The sequence below is a fragment of the Pleurodeles waltl genome, chromosome 7 (assembly GCF_031143425.1).
Source record: "Pleurodeles waltl isolate 20211129_DDA chromosome 7, aPleWal1.hap1.20221129, whole genome shotgun sequence".
Lineage (NCBI taxonomy): Eukaryota > Metazoa > Chordata > Amphibia > Caudata > Salamandridae > Pleurodeles > Pleurodeles waltl.
The window spans coordinates 1106421380-1106445652 of NC_090446.1; the positions used below are offsets into that span (position 1 = coordinate 1106421380).

At 40.8% G+C, this 24273-nt stretch overlaps 1 protein-coding gene across 2 annotated transcripts in view; it reads right to left on the reverse strand.

Moving 5' to 3' along the window:
• Nucleotides 1–24273, reverse strand: part of CACNA1G (calcium voltage-gated channel subunit alpha1 G) — a 1194479-nt gene that overhangs the window by 205720 nt on the left and 964486 nt on the right. For both annotated transcript variants that reach the window (XM_069200048.1, XM_069200049.1), the window contains exons 25-26: nucleotides 11248–11440; nucleotides 9497–9547 (exon numbers count right to left, since the gene is read on the reverse strand). In XM_069200048.1, the coding sequence (XP_069056149.1) occupies nucleotides 9497–9547; nucleotides 11248–11440 (244 nt within the window). The remainder of the gene's footprint in view (nucleotides 1–9496; nucleotides 9548–11247; nucleotides 11441–24273) is intronic.

Sequence of the window (24273 nt, forward strand, 5' to 3'; positions counted from 1 at the left end):
GGTACACTTACTAAGATTTGTTCTGCTGTGTTTGTGTCACAAAAGTGATACACATCAACACCATTTTTTCCCCCTAATTACTTTCCAGCGCAAAACTGGTTGTGCACCTGAAATTCACTTGAAAGTAATGCAAAAAAGCATATAGTGCTGCTGTGCGTTACTTAGCAACAACGAGGCGTTCCATGTTTGGTGAATAGGCATCCCAATGCAACCATCCATGGTTTTTGATGCAAAACCCTATTTACTAAAAAACAGTAGACAGAGTTTTGCATAAAAAAATAACACCCATTTCAAATAGACATTCCAATGCAACCATCCATGGTTTTTGATGCAAACTCCTATTTACTAAAAACAGTAGACAGAGTTTTGCATAAAAGAATAACACCCATTTCAATAGTCCATGGTTTTTTATGAAAAACCCTATTTACTAAAAACAGTAGACAGAGTTTTGCATAAAAAAATAACACCCATTTCAAATAGGAGAAATGCTTATATTTCTACTTCTTTTCAGACTTTGTATGTGTGCTGCACTGTACAGTATACATACAAAGAGTTTACACTTAGTCTAAGCATTGTATTTTGTACTGGAAGTATTGGTTGTATGAGTCCGTGCACTCTGGAGACTCCTTAGAGGACCCCATCATTGCTCCTACCAGCTTTCTGCGGCAGCCCACACTGCTGCCACTGCTCAGACTGGTTTCGAAGCTCACACCCCTCCATTTCTAACAACCAAGCTACGCCCCTTCTTGTGCTATTGTATGTACCACTAAAAGACTAGTCTGAGGACATTTTTTCTTGGTTTAATTGATGTGAAATGTGCATACATTTTACCTCATGTATTAACACCAGATATGTTTATACTCTCATCCGCATAAATATACATAAAAATCAAACAAGAAACTTGCTCAAGGTATTTTCTTAACAGCTTCTAGTAAAAAGTGGGGAAGGTTGCAACTCAAGACGTATTCTGCACATACTAGTTTCCTGTGGGCGAAAAGTATATAAAAAAACAAGAAGGGGAGAAAACAAACTAGCAAAATTCATTAATTAGGGTTTAGGTAAGATTACACCTATGTAATAAAGATTTTACCAATGCTTTATTCCAATAACCTTTCTCTTACTTGCTACAATTTCCACAGAGGTTCTTTGATATTGTTAAGAGCCTTAATCATCTGGCGGTCTTGCAGGCTGAATTTAGATGAAGGGTCTTCAAAAGCTTGTAGCTGCAAATTTTCATTATCTGTCTCCTCTTTCCTAAAAACACCAGAGCACACACTCCTACTAGTGTATTTACTTCTGTCCTTGCAAGAAGCTGATTGGTATTTCCAGCATTTATGGGGTGAAATGCTTTTTGCAAGACTTCTTTTCAAACGTAGGTTTTATGGCTTAAATATGTTTGATGATCATTTTATTATGACTTCCCTCCTGTGTTTCTAGTTTTTTTCCCTTTAGATAGTACCCAAAATAAAGCAGGGACCAACTTATCATCATGAGGCAGTACAAATGATGCCCTTAACAGAGCCATCAGTACGAATAATGTATTATTCAAATAGAACGCGTCAGTCAATGAATATATGATTTTTTTTCAAGAAATGCCATGGCACTCTTCAAAGCCCTTTATTATACGCAATGAAATGATATTTTAGTCAATAATAGAAATTTAAAATCTGCTATAACGAAACTGCAGTTGTTACATTTTCTGTGAGCAAGAAAAAGAGATTAGATAGCATTTCAGTGCAATGTTATGCATCTACAATAATACAAACACACAATATAAGCATACATGCCAGCCCCCATGTATAGCCATCTATCTCTCTATCTATCTATCTATCTATCTATCTATCTATCTATCTATCTATCTATCTATCTATCTATCTATCTATTCTTATATATATAGAGCGTGCAAGAGAGTTTTTTGCATTGCATTGAGAGTTTTAAACTTCCTATATTGCAGGAGTGCCCCAGTAACGGCTTGACTTATCTTTCTTTGATGGGGACTGGCAGTCTAAATATTATATATTACATCAGAATCCATTATATATGGCATTGTATCATTCTCACCATGCCGTTCAGTCATTCTAAAGCAGTGGTTCCCAACTTTTTGACTTCTGTGGACCCCCACTGGATCATTATTGGAATCCAGGGACCCCCACAACTGAGTCATCACTGGAAGCCAGAGAACACAATTTCAAATTCCTTGACATTTACAGTACCTTTTAAAATGTTCTGTTGTACATTTAGCCACTTGATTTATATAGCTTTTACTAATCTGATAATATTATTTAATTTTCTAAGCAGTGACCGACCCCTGACGAGGCTTTGTGGACCCCCATGGGTTCCCGGACCATAGTTTGGGAACCACTGTTCTAAAGCAACCACTGCCGTATCTTCACATGGACTTTGCATTGCTTTAGGGCTGCAAAAGCAGAGATTTGAAAGCAGATCAGGAACATTTTGAAATGAAACCATACTAAGAGACTCTGCCCCAACCCATAGAGCGTGGCAAGTTTACTGACCGCACTTAACACATTTAGGTCAAGTATCTTGCAACTATCGTGAAGGAAAGTCCATGCTGGTTTTCACATTAAATCACTGTTTTCTCTCACAGGAAACAAAAAGTGACAAATTCTTGGGAAATACAGACAATCTGTTTGCAAATAAAACCTCCAGAAAATTTTAATTCTAACTGCTAAGGGCAGAGAAGTCCAACAATTTGGGTCGCTGCTCAAACAACTGAATGCGCAAAAGGTGGAAAGAAAAGATCATGACATCTGGCAGATGATAGGATTGTACTCAGAGTTTACAATTGTAAGATGCGAATTTGAAAGAAGAAATGAAGGCCAAAGTGCAAAATATCAATAAATAGTAAATTTTTATTCGTCGGACTATTTATAAAAGGAATAAAATACCCCCTTATAAGGATATTGCAACCACAGAGGAGTTCCGTGGCTATGAAGAGGAACAGGTCCTAAAGCGGAGTTTCTTTACAAGCTCATGGAACTCTGTGGTGACTTGCAATATCTTTATGATGTTGTTCGGCAGGGTTACTTATAATACATAGCCACACTATTACCCTTTCCATAAAATGCTTAAATCCTTGGTGTGTTGCTCTTTCATGTGAAAGAAGTAGGGTGTTTGTAAACATGAAGAATATTATTTGAATGCTAGGGCAAAATGAAACACACCCAAAAAGCAATAGATATTTTTATCAAAAAAGATATTTAAATCAGTTTATTACAAGTCAGATTTGAAAAAGATGCTGAGGCTCAGAATGTGTACAAACATGCAGAGAAGTTCTGGACCTGATTCATATGCTGCACTTTTGAGTAAGTATACACTTTTGAGTAAGTTTACTACTTTTTGGTATTCACAAACTGCACTTTTGTAGTCATTTACACTTTTGTAGCAACTTACACTTTTGTAATAAGTCCAGCACTACCCTTAGCCAATCAATGATAGAGCAACACCCTCCCATAGAAAATAATAGTGGCAGGGATTTAACATAAAACCCAATAGGCAATAGCCCTCTATTAATTCCTATGGGAGGATGCTGCAGTACCAGTGGGTGACCATGTGTAGTGTTGGACTTACTACAAAAGTGTAAGTTACTACAAAAGTGCAGTTTGTGAATACCGAAAAGTAGTAAACTTATGGTGACCTGTAATGGATTTTCACCATGCTTTTTGACACTCACAATTTCTTATTTCTCTCAATTCAAGAATAAGGCAGCTGTAATGTGGTTTAGAAAATGTAGTTCTGTATACCTTAACTGCGTCAATGTTATCTAGAATACCGTATGGAATTTAGGAGTATCAGTGAGTCAATGTTAGAATACCATCTGGAGATTAACAGCATGGGGGATTCCTTTCTCAACAGTCTTTTCTTGTTGTCTGAAAGCTTCTAATACATTCTCTCACAATTCCTAGGATAAACAACAGAGGGCCGAATTTAAGAAAAGTGGGGCCGCATCCAATGCAGCGTCACTGTTCTTGCGTCCATTAGCGCTCCCCTAACACCACCATGTGTGCACCATATTTAAGATATGGCGCACCATGGCGGTAGTTAGGGAAGTAAGGTAAAACAATTTGACACTAGTTTAGTGCTTTTCAAGATTAACATCAAAAATGTTGACGCTAATCCTGAAAGTACATTTGAAAGCAAGGGTGTGCCTCCTTTTAACGCCTGCTGTATGCAGGGCAATAAAAATGCCACAATAAATGGTGCAAAGAAATCTTTTAAATTTCATTGCCTCATTTTTTTTAACCCCCCTAACAGGGGAACGCCACCCTTGCATACATTATGCCTTGTGCAGGCATAATGTGGCACAAGGAGTTAAAAAATTAGCGCAATGCATGCATTGCACCACATTGTAAACCTGGTGCAGCGATTTTGGCCTTGTTGGGCCACATTAGAGAAAAAAAAAGACGCTAATGTGGCACAAGGGGGCGCTAAGCCCTCTTAAATCTGGGCCCCAGTTGCTTGCAGAAGCACATTGCTCATAGTAAGTTTGTAAGTCAAGAGCCAGTCCAAAACATGTTCATTCTCATGTGGTAAAACCACTGAGCTGAAAGCCCTCCAAAGTCTCACATAGATTAATCACAATGCAATTACCTCATTAATCCAGAAGCTAAAGCCCAATAGGATCATAGTTTTTCCTTCCTTGGTCATAGGCATGCACAGGTCTTTAAAAATAATCAACTTCAATAATGGTTAAAACTGACCTAAAAACCAATGCCCGCCAGCTTTATTTTAATGCTGGCTAAATTGAGGTCATGACTGCTGGCGGACTGCAGCTCTGTTTGGATGTTCTTTCCACTCTATTAATGGGTGAATATCCTTCCTCTGGTCTCAAATTTTAAAACTTGGGTTTCTCATCGAGCCACCTCATTGATTTCCAGAGTCGGAGTGGTGGTAAGAATCTGTTTCTAATACCTAAGGCTGGGAAGTTTTACATGCACTCACTTATTTATGTTGTTTTATTAGATTTCACTCTCATTGGCCTACAAAGACATTTTAATGCACTGTATAAACATATAAATATACAGAGAAACATTTTAAAAATGCGTAAAAATGCGTAATTCTTGTTTTCTCTGAAAGAAAAAAGCATCAATGTTTTGTTGGAAATTAGGAGAAAAGTGATTTGCCAGAAACTTTATGCTTAACACTGGAAGAAGTTTCTTACAGAACGTAGATACAAAATTATGTTTTGCACATAATGGCTTGAAAGTCCCAATCCATAGTGGAGCAATTAACACATTTTATAAATCTGTTGCTAAAAGGCTTTTTAAACATTTGATAAATATTTATATGCCCTAAAATCCCTCAAGTCTGTCCTATATGATAGAATATATCCCTTTTAAATACTGGCCACTGGTACAAAAATCAAAAGGGGATAAACGTTTTTTCTCTTTTCTTAAAGTTGCAACTACCACACTAGTTCAAGTTCTGTGGCTAGAATTTGGGATTCTGAGTGCTTATGTTTTGTTCTGGGCTGCTGCAGTGCGGCATGGGGTTAATCGTCAGCACTGTAGAACGGGCGCCCGGGGGTGGTTTTTAAAAGATGAATTGATTTTGGATTAAAAAAAAATAAAAAAATGTGTTGTTAAAGTTAACTTGATAGAAGCATTCACTACGTTTGAAGTTCCCTTGATTACTTAAATACTTAAAAATATAACCACTTGAAACTTGCTGTAAAAAGACTAAGCACCTTTTTTAGAGTTTGGCGTTTGTGATGGAGTAACCCCAACCACCAAACCGTAATTCAGGCTCTAATTCTCACCACTTGCTTTAAATTGGTTAAATTGGATAAATTGCACTGCACTACATTGAGAAGTTGTTTGTTATTTGAAGCAAAGCATTATAGGGAAAGATACAGCCATATTTAAATATGGCCTCTAAAACTGTATTAAAATAACCATATTTGTATTGGGAGCTTACGAGCAGCCTCTCATGGCAGTAGTAGGGACTTGGAGTGGTGTTCCCGATAAACAACACGAATGTCCCCTTTTGTAGCAATGGAATACAGGGTCTGAATCACATTCTCCTTACATATATCAATGGATGCCCCCTCTCCATGTTGCTGTTTGCCCTGGTGATAGAGCAGTTGGCACAGAGGCTTAGGCAGAAGGGCCAAGACTGAGGTATATCATTTGAGGGGACAATGCATGTGATCTCGCTATATGTAGACAACATATTGATCTGTGTGTGGCACATACGGGAGGGCCTTGATGAGGTAACTGACATATTGGCGGAGTTAAGCACCAGCTGGGGGAAAACTGATTGAAAATTTGTTTGTTTCCGGTTCACTGGGAATGCTCTCCGCAACCAACAATTTGTGGTCGACACACATCCCCTCTGCTGGGAATCACACACCTTTTGGAACCTGAGCATCAACATTTATCACACCACTTGTGCCCTAATAGATGGCAACCTCGTGAAAACCATTGCCTTCCTCCGCCTGCAGACTGAGTTCTGGAGTACGCTGGCACTCTGTGTGCAGGGTAAGCTAGCCCTGCCAAAAATGTTGATACTGCCTCATCTTGTTTACTAATTCCACAACCCCCCTGTAACCATCATTCACAGCAACTTTCGTATTTTACATTCAATCCTGGGGGGCTTCTTGGGGAAGGCAGGCGAAGTATAATACTGTTCAAGATGCAGCTCACGGTGGAGAGGGGAGGCCTTGGCAGCGTAATTGCAATTTTGCAACCCTGTAGATGGCTTTCAAGTGTGTGGAGGAGCTGGGACTGCTCCCTGGCTCCCATCGGCAACAATGGGTGTTGGAAGCTTTCCTCCCACACGGAGTGCTCCCCCAGCAGGCCAGTGTCTTGTTATGAATGGCCAGCAGTAGCTTTCAGAGGAGTCTATATATCTCATGCCAAATATGCCTCAGTACGCACCTGGGACTCGCTTAGGTTCTATCAGACCATTTAAAGAGCTGCTTGAGAGGAAGAACTGGCGATATGGGAGGCGGCTGGGGTGGGAACCCTCGGAGACCTGTTCCGGGATGGTGAATTGGTCCCTTTTGAGCTGCTGCAAGACGGCATGGTCCTATGGCCGGCTGATGGGTGACATCAGATGGCTGTGGCAAATCACTGATGCGGAACCAGATCAGCACTCACTCATACACACAATGCACACTATGGGGGGTGACCGTTGGCTAATAACGTGGCTGACCTGAGCCCTTTCACATTTATCACAAGATCCCCTAATGACACTTCCAGTGGGCTGGCAGGAGAACATAGGCAGACAATTTACACAAAAGGAATGGGACAGGGCTCTTATACCCGTGGAAGGTATCCCGCAACACCAGTTTCCATTACATTCACCATAATATTTTACACAGGGCTTACCTCACACTGGCAAAACTCCACAGGATCTTTCTGGGATACTCGCCGACCTACCCCTGGTGCATGGACCTGAGGCAGATAGGGCACGTATGTTTTGAAATTGTCTGGTCGCCAGAGAACTATGCCTGTCTGAAGGTCACAAACAAACTCACCAATCTCATGGGTTGCAGTGATCTACCCACTATGGCTAGTGGCCTATTGGACTATATGTTAAGGCACACTGAGGTGCTGTCTCATGCTTTATATACTTGGAGATGCTGGTGGCTTGCAGATTGATCGCCATGCATTGGAAAGCTAGAGTACTGCCTGGGATGGGATTCTGCAGTGCTGTGTCTCTTAAGTGAGGAACAGCGAAGGTAGAGGCATTGAGGCGGGAGGAAGCGTGGGGACTACGTAGAAGACTCATTGCAGTGGATTGGAATGGGTTTGTAGATGCCTTGCAGACACCTCTGAAGGACCTTGATGTACAAGAATGAGAACACTGCTAAAATGCCTTGGTTTGTCTTTCTTTATAGAGAAGTGTCCAGCGATTGATGAGGTGGTGAGCGTAACAAGACTGCAGATCATGTGTTTGTACATACTGGGCGATGGCTATTGTTGTATTGGGGAGGTGATTCCGCGGGGCTCATGAATGGACTGAGAGGAGGGACTCTACCACCTTGGAATGTACAGGACACGACTGCTGCACAACTGGCTTATTGTTTGAATTATTCTATGTTTGTTTCACTAAAGAACTTGCATCTCCCGATTGATTAGGAAAAGTGTAACGTGATTTTCAGGGATTGCGGTGAGAGTTCTGCTGGTATCAATAGGTTTATTTTGCCGGCATGGCTGGCATATATATTGTGATGGTAATGCTAAAAACTCTAATAAAGATGGTTAGAAAAATAATAAAACGTTTTTAAGATATTTAAGGCCACTATTTCACTACTCAGTTATATTTTATTTTACGTGCTCACTAACCTGTCTTCCTTATTTGATGTATTTTGCTATTGTATATTGTTGTCTCCAAAAGGGGGCTAAATAAATGCAATTTGACTGACAGAGTGATACTACCTATGAGTGGTCGTTAAATCTTTCTACTCGTTACCCTTCAACAACAAGCCTTGCAAGTGTGATTCATCTCTTGGTAACTGAAACATTTTTCCTACTTATGGATGCAAGCACATTTAAGGTGCCTCCACAACTGAAAAATCACCATCTCACCGAGTTACGTTAAAAAACCCTTGATCGCACTTCTGATTTCCCTCCAATAGGAAAGTGTAATATGTAGAATATTTACAATGTTTATAGTGCCTTTCCATGACAAAGCACCACACTTGCTTCAGGAACAAAAGCATTTTCTGTAGCTAAGCCTCTTCTACCGCACGTGCTACAGTAGTAACAATTCCTCTTTTCAAATGGAGTTAAAATATTTTTATCTACAGAGAATTACAATTGTCCACTGTGGCATTAGGGTGCACAAGTCTTTAAGGGGTTTGAGCTATTTTCGTGGTTTTTCGCTTAAGTTATTAACAAATAAACCAGAAAAAAAAACTAAAACTTCAGGCTGAAAAATGAAGAGTACATTTGTACTCAGTAAACAGAAAATGAAAAAGCAGGGCTGAATATAACAGAACTGAATGCGCAGTGTACCTTGTCAATTTATTACAGCTAAGCGTCCTAGGACAAGCTATCCTGGCTGCTAACCAGTCTACTATACTGCTGCAGGCATTAGCTTGGTATACAATTTCGGCTTCTTCTAAAGAGATCTTGAACTATTCTAATCCAAGACACCACAATAAATGCCTGAAACTTTAGTCACTAGTATAATGAGTTGTACGTTTTCTGGTTTATCAATCGAGCAACATGTCTGTTTTTTTTAACTCTGATAAACATCCGTCAAACCGTGATTTGATGATCAAATTAACACTCAATACAAATACAAAATAGAGACAAATGGCATGCCAATAAATTAAGATTTTACAGATATTTATACTGTGAAAAAAATCTGCTTCACGGCAGCCAAAAATGGAATACGTGTGCAATGAAGTAAACAAACAAGACTTCACACACAGTTTAGTGGGACGTCTCACATCAAAATCGGACAGCAGTTAGTTACACAACACTGCCACTGAACTCAGACGAGACGTAAGACTTCCCAGTACCTTCTACTGCACTGGCTGAGCTGTCCAGCATTACATCATCCAGCATTAGATCTAAAGGAATGAAATGATAATATTCATCAAGCAGTAGAACCATCACCAGCACAATCTCTGTTGGCCTGCTACTCCAGAGTGCACAAGTCGAAAAAAAGATGAGGTTTCTTCAATTACGTTTTTGCCAGCTAAGTTTACGATTTCACTTTGCTAGGCTGCCCGAAGACAACCATTTAACTTTTGGAGATGACCAGGTTTTCTCGAGGGCTAGTCATAGTGGTTAAATCATCCTGGTACCCCACAAAGTGATTGGGGCATGCCTGGAGGAAGACCCAAGGCCATTAAACGGTGACTGACGAGTTTAGATGCAACATTAACTCAGTTGTATTTGAGTGCATACTCATTTCTTCCTATGATCACTATCCAATGGCATATGATGGGTCACCACTTCTGAACAAGGTATATCATGGCTTCCAGGTTAATTGAGTAACAGTGGGAGGGGTCCTCCTGATTTAATTTCCCCAACGGATATGGGACAATTCAAAGCCTACTTGGAGTACTCGGACATCCCACACAATATTAGTATAAATGCTAAACATCTTACGCATATAGACTGCATAAATGATGTTTTAAATTGATAATTCTTCTTATTGTTTTGAACATTTCAAATATACTTGAGAACATTTAGTTTTGGCAATTCCTTAGTTTGCCATCGATGTTGCATCTTTTCAATTCTATCTGACGGAAATGCGTCTATATTAACTTCCCAGTTTACAACAATTTCATTTTTGAAAACGAGCTTTTGGGCTTATATATTATTCAAGGCTCACTGTCAGTTTATTAGATCATTTGATGTATTAGATTTAAATAGCGCGAACGCTGCATTCACTGGAGATATTACGAACAAAGAATGGATTATGGAATCAGAGAAGGCAGAAGCATGATGCGTGGAAAGGTGAATTTAGGGAATGAATGAGGAGTAGCAAATGTTAGCAAGAAGAGAAAGCATGAGTGATGAAGAGTACCTCTGACCTCTGACTCATATAAATGGCCCTGCTTTTGTACAAATAAATCTAACATAAAAATAAAGTTATTTTTTCAAGGGATCCAACTTGTATTTTTGAGTTTAGCAGATTTACTAATGTTCATATCATGTACACTGATGTGCGCCCATAATTCTATAAAATAGATTTCAGTCATTTTCAAGGTATGTGCTCACCATTTATCTGTATTTCTCAAGTACGAACATTGACACTTAATAACTGTATCATGAAAGGGTTCTATACTTTTATTACATCCTTGATACTAATGAGTCAGACTATAAATTAAGTTAGGCTAATTATTTAATAAATAGGATATATGTATTCGTTTTTAAATTAACAAGGCTGTAATAAACCAAATAGAGAATACACTCAGCAACAGCAGCTGTAGCTTCACACCATTAATGGTTGCAAGGCCTGGCCCTGCTGATCTGAGCCATTGTCACTATTTGTCCAAATCTACGGTCTATGTAAATACTACATCGAGCCCTAGTTTTCACTAAGGCAACATAAATTGACTATTGGAATCATGCTGCCACAACGAAAATCCGTGGCTCATTGCTCAGTCTACAATGCTAAATTTTGCTCATGCAGGTTCCTGGTTTGTCATGCTTGGGAAGAGATGCTTCCCCAGGCTCAAGGCATGGGCTTGTGTCATAGGTCAAGCAGGACTCAGAAAGATGTGAAAAGACTACCGACCAGCCCGCTCTTTCTCCTTACTCCTTCTCTTTTTCTCCATCCGACGAAGCCTCTTCTCTTCCCGTCTCTTTGCCTCTTCTTCCTCTTGATGCTGTCGGCATTTATGGAAGTTTTCCACCACTACCCCCACAAACATGTTGAGGACAAAGAAGGCCACAATGAGGAGGAATGAGATGAAGTACAGAAGCATCCAAGGGTTGTAGTTCATGATAGGCTAAAACGACAAAGAAAGGGGGAGTCCATGGTCAATGCACATTACTACTGGAAACTCACTGCTTACTCAGACCACAAACCTTCTGACTTCTTTTGAAAGCAGCACACCACTATAATAATGCACCATGAACACCACATGTCTGATGAAGCCAGATTCGGATACCGGTGGCTCAGGGTATTTTTCTTCTAGACATCATAACTATTTCACATGTGAGCTCATGGACGTCATTTAGGGGTCACAGCTGCGACCCTGGCTTGCCCTTTGCTACTCCTAACACTGCCTTTGCGACCCCTGGCCTCTGAGGTGGCTAATGAACCGCCAGGAACACAGGGGCAGTTGGGGCTCTACCATTTTACCATTAGTAGTGTAATAAAAATGGAGTACATTTAGCTGGAATATGCCCTTCCATGGCAGCTGAGATAAGTAAAAAAAATATTTTTAATCTATATTGAGTGTGTGCTTGTGGGTAAGAGCGTGTTAATGTGAGAGAGAGTTTATTTATGTGAATTTGTGTGTATCTGTAAGTATGTGTGTGCGAGGGAAAATGGAGGTCAAAGGGCGTGTGATGTCACTTCCGTACCCCTGACATTTCAGTGAATGGACTTCCATGCATAAACTATTTGTATGATTAGGATTAGGATTGCTGGAACATATTCAGGAAACTTAATATCTGCTTAATAATATACTAATGATCCCTCACCCCCCCGGCACGCTCTGAATTTGTTATCTTTTAGATAGAATATGATCTTTCATTTTAACTGTTACATTTTGCTATTTGTTTGGATAAATACTGTGTTATATGTGTTATCAATAAAAATTATGTTTTACGTTGTTCTAATATACTTTATCAGTTATTACGTATGCTTTGCTACATGTTGTTTTATGAGGCCCTCATTGTATATTAGCATTCCCAAAGGCCCTCACAAGGAGTGAAATATAAAAAAGAATGCTGGGTCTCTTTGTTGGGCATGCAGGTTCTGGGCACTTCTCAATAACTGTCGGCTAGTAGCTGGGATGGCGTAATCCTGCTGTTCTAAGTAGCACTGTCATTCAAGTAGATAAACATGTTAAACTTGACCAGACAACGCCTAAGTTTAGATGGAATGTTTTAATCTCGAGGCCATTATGCTGTTCCCCGAAGCTTGCTATATTTATTTGGCTGTCAGCAGCAATATAATGCCAATATAATCTAAGGTGTTTGGTCAGATAGCCTGCCCAGATGTCTCATGGCAGTAGATGGTTCATCATCACAATGAAACAATAACCTTTATTCTAATAAAATCAAATCCTATTGATTGCTATGGGGAAATATCGAGTCACAAGTACTAATTCAGAAGCTCCCTGTGTTACTGAGTTGGCAGGAAGTGAACAACATAGTTCTGTTATTCACAGCCTTCAGGCGCACCATAATGGTGACAGGTAACCCTTTGTAGACAGGGTTAGAGTATGGATTTAATATTGATCGAGACCATGCATGTCACTGACTCAGAGTGCACTTTCAAAAAGTTGTGTATAGGCCTTAGTCCAATGAACTGTTTGCAGATATGGGTGTTTACTGTTAAAAACAGCAGTGTGTGCTTCAAATGCAAGGCCATTTCTCCATCCGCCTCTATTTCCAAGATGCTCCTATTGTAGGTCTTGAGAAACATCTGCTATCTAAATGCTCCCACAGTGCTCCCGCTTCTTCACAAACATTAAAACAACTGAATAGGGTATGTTAGAAATGGGGTCTTTGGTTGACAGTCAGGTTACCCCCTGTTCAAGCAAGGACCCTCACTCTAGTCAGGGTAAAAGAGAATCACCCTCAGCTAACCCCTGCTTACCTCCTTGGTAGCTTGGCAGAACAGTAGGCTTAACTTCAGAGTGCTAGGTGTAAAGTATTTGTACGAACACACACAGTAACTTAATGAAAACACTACAAAATGACACAACATCAGTTTAGAAAAATAGGAAATATTTATCTAAACAAAACAAGACCAAAATGACAAAAATCCACAATACACCAGTCAAGTTATCAATGAAAAATCAAAGAGAGTCTTTAAGTAGTTTTAAACACACGCTAATGCTGTCAGCGTGAAAAAGTACCTTGGGCGCTTCAAAAATAACCCGGCACGGATGAGTGTGTGTCAAAAAGGGATTGTGATGCGTTGATTTGACTCACGAGCGGGACCGTGCGTCGTTTCTCCTTTCGCCGGGTAGGGGTGCGTCGTTTCTTCTCTCCGCAGGAGAGTGATGAGTCGATCCAGTCAGCACCCTCGGGTCCGGGCAGGCCTTCTGTTGTTTTTCCAGGCACAGCGGTACTTGAGTCGGAAATCCAGCCGCACGTTGATCCGAAAACCCTGCAGAATGGATTGTGATCTCCCAGCCTCCGTCAGGGATGCTGCGCGTTGTTTCTCCTGCTCCGTGCGTCGATTCTTCAGTCGCGTTCCCTGCGAGTGTCGTTTCTCAGCTGCGGAGCCGGCGGCGCGTCGTTTCTTCAGCCGCAGATCGGAGTCGCGTCGATCTTTTCCCCGCATGGCGCTCTGTGCGTGCATTTCCTTGTCTTTAGGCTGCCAGCTTCTCCTTTCAGGGTCCCAGGAACTGGATGGGCACCACAGGGCAGCGTAGGAGTCTCTCCAGAGACTCCAGGTGCTGGCAGAGAGAAGACTTTGCTGTACCTGAGACTTCCAACAACAGGAGGCAAGCTCTAAATCAAGCCATTGGAGATTTCTTCTCAAGATGGAAGGCACACAACGTCTAGTCTTTGCCCTCTTACTCTGGCAGAAACTGCAGGCTAGCTCCACAAAGTCCAGTCACAGGCAGGGAAGCTCTTCTTCCTCAGCTCTTCAGCTCATCTCCAGGCAGAGGTTCCTCTTGTTTCCAGAAGGGTTTCTAAAGTCTGTGGTTTTGGGTGCCCTTCCTATACCCAATTTCTCCTTTAAAGTAGGCCTACTTCAAAGTAAAGTCTCTTTTGAATGTGAAATCCTGCCTTGCCCATGCCAGGCCCCAGACACTCACCAGGGGGTTGGAGACTGCATTGTGTGAGGGCAGGCACAGCCTTTTCAGGTGTGAGTGACCACTCCTCCCCTCCCCCCCAGCACAGATGGCTCATCAGGATATGCAGGCTACACCCCAGCTCCCTTTGTGTCACTGTCTAGTGTGAGGTGCAACCAGCCCAACTGCCAAACTGACCTAGACAGGGAATCCACAAACAGGCAGAGTCACAGAAATGGTATAAGCAAGAAAATGCCCACTTTCTAAAAGTGGCATTTTCAAACACACAATCTCAAAATCAACTTTTCTAAAAGATGTATTTTTAAATTGTCAGCTGAGAGGCCTCAAACTCCACATGTCCATCCACTCCCAAAGGGAATCTACACTTTAATCAGATTTAAAGGTAGCCCCCATTTGAACCTATGAGAGGGACAGGCCTTGCAACAGTGAAAAACGAATTTAGCAATATTTCACTGTCAGGACATATAGAACACATTACTGTATGTCCTACCTTAACCATACACTGCACCCTGCCCTTGGGGCTCCCTAGGGCCTACATTAGGGATGTCTGACATGTAAGAAAAGGGAAGGTTTAGGCCTGGCAAGTGGGTACACTTGCCAAGTCGAATTTACAGTTAAAACTACACACACAGACACTGCAATGGCAGGTCTGAGACATGATTACAGAGCTACTTATGTGGGTGGCACAATCAGTGCTGCAGGCCCACTAGTAGCATTTGATTTACAGGCCCTGGGAACCTCTAGTTCACTGTACTAGGGACTTACTAATAAATCAAATATGCCAATCATGGATAAGCCAATTACATACACATTTTGTAAAGGAGCACTTGCACCTTAGCACTGTTTAGCAGTGGTAAAGTGCCCAGAGTAACAAAAACAGTAAAATCAGATTCCAGCACACATCAACAACCTGGGGAACAGAAGCAAAAAGTTAAGGGAGACCACGCCAAGGATGAAAAGCCTTACAGGTCCCGTCCTATTTAAAGCTGTAATAAAGTAAGGATCATATTTACAAACCCTTGTGGAATAAAGTGGAATTAGACAAACTGGAGTGGCATACACTGGAATGACATACAAAAGAGTGGCAGAGTGGAGTCGCATGAAGTGGAGTGGCATACACTGAAGTCGGATACAGTAGAGTGGCATATATTGCAGTGGCATAGAGCGTAGTGGCATACAGTAATGTGGTATACAGTGGGATAGCATAGAGTGGAGTGTGGTAGAGTTACGTCCTGTAGAACGTGTGGAGTGTACTTACACAGACTGTAGTGGGGTATAGTGGAGTGCTATAGAGTGGAGTTTTGCATAATGTTGGGGCATATTTTGGAATATTGTATACTTAAATAGAGTACAGTCAAGTGGAGTACAGAGGAGTGTGGTACAGTGGAGTGGCGTACAGTTGAGCGGTGTACAATTGGCCTTTGTGAAGTTGAGCACTGTGCAGTGTAATGTTGTAAAGTACAATTGCGTAAAGTGGAGTGGCATATATTGGAGTGGCGTACAATGCAGTGGTGCAGAGTGGAATAGTGTACACTACAGTGGTGTACATTGTAATAGGGTACCGTACAATGGCGTATACTGGAGTAGCCTAAAGTGTGGTTCCATACAGTGGAGTAGCATACAATTAAGTAGTGTTTACTGTAATAATGTAGAGTTTAGAGGCATTAAGGCCCTCATTATGATCACAGCTGTTTACACCGCCGTGTTCATGCTGGCGGTCTTCCCAGTGACCGCTAGCTCCCCCGGAACCCTGCTGGCCGTATAATGGACATTGCTCTGGGCCAGCGGGCGGAAACATTGTTTCCGCCCGCTGGCCCAGAGGAATGCCTGGCCGGGACATTGCTGGCAGCTCCACCCGTCGGGCAGATCACTGCTCATAAATCGGGCAGTGACCTGCGCGATGGGGCACTGCACAGGGGCCCCTGCACTGCCCATGCCAAGTGCAGGGGCAGTGCAGAGGCCCCCTGGGGTGCTCCCCTTCCACCAGCCTTTCCCTGGTGGGGAAACCCGCCAGGGAAAGGCTGGAGGCAAAGGGATCATTATCCGAGGGGCAGCAGCGCTGCCCTGTCGGATAATGATGCCGTCCACTGCCAGGATGCCTGTCGGAGGTAGTCTGGCCGTGGGTGAGGGCCTCCCTGTCATCATAATGTGGCGGTGTGGGCCGCCATGCTGGATGGCGGGATTTCCCGCCACCGCCGGCATGGCGGCCCACACCGCTATTTTCATAATGTGAGCCTAAGTCTTGAGATGTACATTGGAGTGGCATTTAGTAGAATGTCGTACAATTCAATAGGGTTAATAATAGAAGCGAAGAGCCTATTGACTTACACTAAAGTGTTGTTTAGTGGAGTGGCGCAGAATGTAATTTTGTAAAGTTAAATAGCATACAGCACACGGTGCTACACTGCAGTGGTGCTTACTTCATTTTAGTTCAATTGAGTGCTGCTGAGTGAAGTACTGTACATTTGAACAGCGTGCACTCTAGCAGTGTACAATAAAGTGGGGCATAATGGAATAGCATTTGGTGGAATAGCATAAAGTGTAGTTGTATACAGTGGAATAGTGTACAGTTGTAAGCAGTACGGTGTAGGGTCGCTCAGCAAACTGGCATACACTAAAGTGTAATAGAATACAGTGCTGAATAGTACAATGGCGTATAGTACAGTGTTGTAGACTGGAGTAGCATACAGTGAAGTAGCATAGAATTCAATGGAGCATGCTGGATTGTTATAAAGTGGAGTGGCATACTGTAAACAATGGAGAGTGCAAAGGCATAAAGTCAACTCAAACACTATTGTGGCGTAAACTGGAGTGTGTAATTAAATTGAAAGCCGCCATAAAATTATGTGAAAAGATGTGAATGCAATATCCGAAAAATATGAATTTTAATACTTAGTGTTATAAACGTATACGTTGTATAAAACATAGCCAAATATTGTGCTATGGTATACCATGCAAAGTTCACAGTATACCAAAGTAAATGGGGCTCAGAACAGGTAATATGATTGACTAAGGGCTGTGTTTACGAACGGTAGAAATCAGCCAGGTAGTTTTTATGACAATTTTGCATTATTGTACAATCAGTGTTTCACTAACTTCTCGCTTAGGGTGTTCCATATAGTTAATTATTAAGTTTTATTATTGTTAACAATCTAGTTCCACTTTTATGAAATAGTAACAGGTTAAGATTTTTGTTTTGAAAATTCTCTACATTAGCGACTTATGGATTTAAAAAAAAGGTTACCTTAATAACATTGCACCCATTTGAGGGATGTCTGCACATTTTAGCAGACTTCTTCTACTGGTTTAATTGTGGAAGGTAAAAAGGTTTTGCAGTGTTGACTGAAAGGTATGTAAAGAAAAGAGGGGTGTCTCAAAACATGCGGAAATCAAATATATTAAATATACACTTTTAAAATTTGTGTTTTGCAAAAAGCGGGAGTCATATTTTGTTTATATTCAGCAGGATTACATATTATTGTATGTACATGTTTATTTTGTGTAGTGCAGGAACGCTTTTTAATTATTTTATAGGTTTTAATGCACTGAAAATTACTAATAATTATTGTTGCAGTATTTTTTTGATATGTTGGTGTATTTCGCGGTAGTCCCATGGTACATAGTTATGACACATCATTAGCTGATTAGGTAATCACTGGCTTTATTGAAAATAAAGCCAGACATGTAGTTTTTAGGTACACTTTACCAGTTTGATGGACGTATTAGGTTTGGTATTTTTGTACGAACTGTTACCACTTTAGCAAAGTGTTAAAAGTTAGAGCAAAATAGTTGTAGCTTTCTATATATTTTTTTAAAAACCTGCAGAATAGTACAGGAGCAAAGCCGTACCCCAACATTTTTTTCCAAGGTTAAAATTGTTGTTTTTTTGTTTCTAAATTTTTTGGGACATTTTTATATCACTTTGTGGTTAAGTGCATTTTTAAAAAAAGTAGCACAGTATTTTTGAGGAATTACCACGCTACTCCTTACACATTTATGTGCATATTTAAATATGTAAAAAAGTGAAGTGAAAATACACTTTATCACACTAAATGAATAAAATATAATGTCTTACAGTGTATTCCAAAGGTTTTTTTTAGTTTCTTTTTTTGGATTCACAGTACCGCAGTACTCCCTAGGCACTCGTATATTTTAAAAAATATTTATCTAAAGTTATAAATATTTTCCCTCATATTATCACTTTTACTAAAGTGGTAGTTGGTATGGGAAAAATACCAACCCTAATACTCACCTGCATTAAATGATGTAATGTAGAACACAGGGGAACTCAAGCTGAAAAAAAGATGGCTGCCTTTCACTTTTGTAAAGGCAGTCATTAACTAATCAGCTGATGACTTGTCATCGCAATATACCTCAGGAGTACCACTGTACTAAAGCGGCCACAGATACAGCTAAATTAACAACACTTTAAACTTATGATATACTAACCCTACTTATGTAGAGTACCCCTAAGAATCATCTGTGCACCATAATATGTAATCCTTCCACATTTGGCACAATCCAATGGACAGTTTTCGCGCTACACAAAATAATAAAATGCATTGAATTTTATGCCTGTTTTGGGAACTCCTTTTTTTCATTTCACCCCAATGATGAAACGCTGCACAACTTTCAAGACTCCAAGAATGAAACAGGGGCAGCAAGTTCACAAAGTTTTGTGGACATTCGTCAAATGGGTGCAAAGTTATTAAGGAACAAGATATATGTGTATATATAAATAACTTGTGTCGTAAGGACAGTTTTCTCATAAATAATTTATTGCAAATGTTACAGTGAAATTATGAATGATGTCAAAGAAGATTTCACAAGTGATGTATTAACTGGGGTAACTAGCAGTTCATGGCAAGGGTGTGAGTTATAGTTACCATTTCAGTGAATTTTTCTTTTTTTTTTTATGTTAATGTGCTCATCACAGTGCACGATGTAGGGTTCGACGCAGGCATGGCCTGACCTGGCATTGTGCTGCCCCCACTCAAGCTTGCTGTCCCTGCCCCCTCCTCCATGGCATTCATTCTCGAAGTCCATGCCCCTGCTCCCTCATTACAGACTTGTGTGGCTGTTGTTCTGCCACTGCCCTTTCTGCCTGCCCTGAACAGTTAGCTTGCTACCCCATCCACCTTCTCCCTACACTCTGTTGTCAGAGTCCATGCACCCGTCCCCTCCTTCCGTGCATAGCCTATTGTGTTGCGACTAACCCCTCCATCCTGCCCTTCATGGGGCATTATGCTGCAACTGTCCCTGCTGTGTGTCCGGTAATGTCAGCTTGCTCCCTTTGCCTTCTCCCCACTGCTCTCTATTGCCCATGCGCCTGGCCCTGTTCCCCACCCCCCATTGCTTTCCATGGTCCTTTGTGCTGCACTGGTGTCACACTTGCTCTGTGTGGTGTATTGTGCTGCTGCTACCCCTGACACTTGCCTTGTATGGTAAGTTTGGTGCACAGGTCCATCTCCCTCCTGCTTTCTGTTATCCGAGTCCATGTACCTACTCCATTTCTTCTGCCCTCTGTCATCCATTGTACCATACTTGCCAACATTTTGAACTTGAAGGGATGGAGCTTAAAAAAAAAAACGGGGAACTGATTTTTCCCATTGACTTACATTGAACAAGTAGAGATTTTAAGGAGGAGGCAGATTGGGCTTAAAACATCAGAAGTCTGTTGGCATGTATGGTTGTACTGCCACTGCCTCTTCTTTCTGCCCTCAATGGCCTGTTATATTGCCACAGCCTCTCTTGCCTGTCCTGCATGGTTGTTTTTTTGTCTCTGTCCCCTTTCCCCTGCCCTCCATGGTTTGTTGTACTGCCACTGCCCCTTCCTCCCACCCAGCATGGTCAACTTGTTGCCTCTGCACCCTCCCCCCTGCCCTCAGTTATCTGAGTCTGTGCCCATGACCTTTGCCTTCCTATAGTATTCTAATGAACAACTAGATTGATAACATTCTGTATTTAATACAAAAGTGTGACACGCTTTACGTCATCTTGATGTAATAAAAAGTGTGATACCTAAAGCATTTGCTTCAGAAATTATAAAAATGAGACAGTCTTATTCCCACAGAAATCATCGTAGTGCTCTAAAAACTAAAATGAGGACATATTTTCTGAGTTCTCATATAGCGACAAAGCACTTTTAAACTATTTGCTATCTTTAAGATTTTTTATCCAGTTGATCACTTAATTATTTGTTACGTTTAGGGGAGAGGATGTGGCATTACGGCCAGAACTGCTGACCATGCAAGTGGGGAACCAGGTTCAAGTTTCGGCATCAGCTTGAAATCCGGTGATTCTGGACAAATCACTTAATATCCCCATGCCTAAAACCAAAATGAATGTGTCCTTGTGTAATGTAACTGATGCTCATGTAAAGCACTCCAATACCTTCGGGTCAAGTCTGCGCTATTTGAAACTGCAAAAACAAACTAAAACATTGTGTTTTGCACACTTCTGTCATTGGCCTATACTTTGGCTACATTTGTGTGATATCAGTGCTACATTTAGTCTCTTTTTTCCCTGGCCATCTGTGGAGACTTACTCGTTATGAAGCTCCCTAATTTCCTTATTTACTACACTATCCTCAGTGGAAACTGCTTTCTGTTTTCCACTTCGATTCCATCAAAATGGCACTCAGATGTGACACATTTTTGGCATGAATTCAGAATGTTAGCACTCTAGTTGCTCATTAGAACACTGTAAGCTGCTAATCACCAGAGAGTTAACTGGCAGTCTCCAGTTGGTGTTGAAAGTGCATGTTTCAGTCCGCATGTCAGACTGTTTTAATGAAATAGAATTAGAAAGATGTTTGAGAACTCACATAACACATGTCCTCATTTTTCTTTCTACAGCACTAACCATAATGTCTATGACAAAATGAACCCCCTGATTTCATTCCTTTCTAAAGTAAAGGTTTTAAGTTTTACCAGTTTGATTTAATCAAGATGGCTTCAGGTGTGCCACACTTTTGTCATAAGTACAGCTGTTAGCGCTCTAGTTATTGTTTAGAACACTCTGGGAGGCTGCAGTAGAACACAAGGGAATCAACCGACAGGCTGCTCTTATTGAAGTACACGTTTTAATGAGAATGTCATACTTCATTTTCATATGGCTGAGAACGATAGAGTGAATTTACAGAAAAAATGCTCTCATTTTAGCTTCTGGAGCACCTTTCATCATCTCTATAGGGAAATCATGAGAAAACAGTTTGCTGTCAAACATGATTCATGAAATCCCAGCAGAAGGCTTTTATACAGGTAAAATCAACATAGAACATACCACTATTCCTAAAACTAGTATGGTACCATTAACAAACAATTCATATAGTAACTAAAATCTTTTATCACCCTTTATATGTTCACCATTTTGTGACCCTCAAAACCTGCTATTAACTACAATGCATTTCAATGGGGTGTCATCATGTATATTGGTCCCAAAATGGCTGGCAGCACTTCCTGGTTAAAATGCTGGCAGCCACTCAGATCTCACCATGACAGCTGTGCTTTGGCTCCAACAAGATATACAAATTTGGTTTTCTTTGAATATCTCAAAAACTACTGAATGGATTTATACCAAATCACACAAAGGGTGCTTTCTGGACCAAGAGCTACCTTTCTGACAATTTTGGTGTAAATCCATCCAGCTATTTGGGCTGTAGTTGTGTCTAAAATATCTATGAGAATTAGCATGGGAAATGCACTTTTTTATCCCCCTTCTTCTTCGCCCCGCTTGACGGATCACCCCGAAACTTTCCATGCACAACAAGACCCAGCTTGACACTTTGTTGGAAAATGTCATGGAGATTTGTCAAACGGTGCCAAAGATATAGCCAGGTCAAAAATTTATTTTCCCATGGAAACTAGGTCTTAACTTTAACTATGTACACACACACACACACACACATATATATATATATATATATATATATATATATATATATATATATGTATATATATATATATATATATATATATATATACATATATATATAAACTTTAAAACTTTGTTTATTCTTTCTATACAAACCCAACTTAATCTACACAAATGTTAAAACTTTTAAAGTTATAGTCAGAACTTGCACATTACCTTCAAATAACTATGAGTTGTGCACCTCCATAAACAGTGCTGTCACCTCAGTTGCCACACTACATTAACTATAGCTTGCCGCTCTACCTCGCACAATGTTCTGACAAATTATATCATTTGAAATATCCTAAGTGTTTTTATGAATACTATGATTTCACATGGTATAAGAAATGTAATTTGCAAGAGTATAGCTAGTGCATGAAGAAGGGGCAATTTATAGTCAATGTAGAATGGCCAGTGGGGTGACAACACTGTGTACATCGGTGCACAACTTACAGTAATTTGAAGGTGGTGCGTAAGTTATACATTTAAGTTACATGTATAACTTTAGAATTTCTCATGTTTGTGCCGTTTAAGTGGGGTTTCTATAGAAAGAATAAATAAAGTTTATAACTTATCCTTAACCTTTGGATTTTTTCATTGAATTTCAATGTTTTTTATTTTGTAATAAAAATGTGTTTCAAATTGCAGTGTTGAGTGTTGTTAAGTATAGTGTTCTTAAGTGGAGTGCTGTACAGTACAGGGGATAGAGTGTCAAAGTCTAGTGTTGTAGAGTGGAGTTTTGTAGAGTGGGATAGAGTGGAGTGGTGTAGCGTACAGTGGTGTAAATTATTTTACAGTGGAGTAGCATGGTGTGTCGTATAGCAGAGTGGAGTATTGTAGAGTGGAGCAGTGTGTTGCTGAGTGGAGTGGTGTATCATACAGTACAGTTCAGCGTTGTACAATGGAGTGTCATGGAGTTTTGTGGAGTCGAGTACAGTGTTGTAGAATGTCATGGAATGAAGTACAGTGTTGTAGTGTGTAGTGGCATAGAGTGGAATTCAGTGAACTAAAGTGTCAGACAGTTGAGTGTTGGCAAATGGAGTGTTGTCTAGAAGTGTGGTAGAGAGTCTTGTAATTTGTAGTGAAGTACAGTGTAGTGTCATAGAGTAGGCTGTCATACAGTGGCCTGTGGTACAGTGTCACAGAGTGTAGTAGAATGGAGGGGCATACAGTGGAGTAAAGTCTTCTAGAGTAGAGTAGTAAAATCATACTGTGGAGTGTAGTGCAGTACACTCAAGTAGAGTGGGGCATAGTGGAGAGGCATACAGGGGAGTACAGTGTTTTAGAATGGAGTTGCGTAGAGTGAAGTGCTGTTTCATAAAGTACAGTGGAGTGTCATTGAATACAGTGGGGTGGAGTGTCACACAGTGTAGTGTCTAATTGGGTTTTGCCGTGTAGTAGTGTGCTGTTGAGTGGAGTGTTTGCGAGTAGAGTGCTGTAGACTGTCGAGTGGAGTGGCGTATGGTCGAGCAGAGTGTCATAGAGTGGAGTGCCATTGAGTGGAGTGACGTTAAGTAGAGTGGAGTTGATCGTTGTAGAGTGAAGTTCTGTGTCAAATAGTGAAGTGGTATGTGCAAGAAGGGAGTGGAGTGACCTGTCACCGAGAGTCATGGACTGTAGTACAGTGGTGTAGAGCTGATGGCTGTATAGTGGAGTAGAGTGGCATAGAGTGTAATACAGTATCATGGAGCGGAGTTGTATACAATAGAGTAGAGTGTTGAGCATACAGTTGAGTGAAGTGCCATAAACTGGAATACTGTGTCATACAGTAAAGTGCAGTGGCATGTTGTACAGTTTTTCGAAAGTGTTGTAAACTACAGTAGAGTAGAGTGGCATGCAGTGTAGTAGAGTCTTATAGAGTGGAGTTGCAATAAAATACTGTGTTGTAGAGCAGTGGTTCCCAACAGGGGGTCCGCGATTGCTTA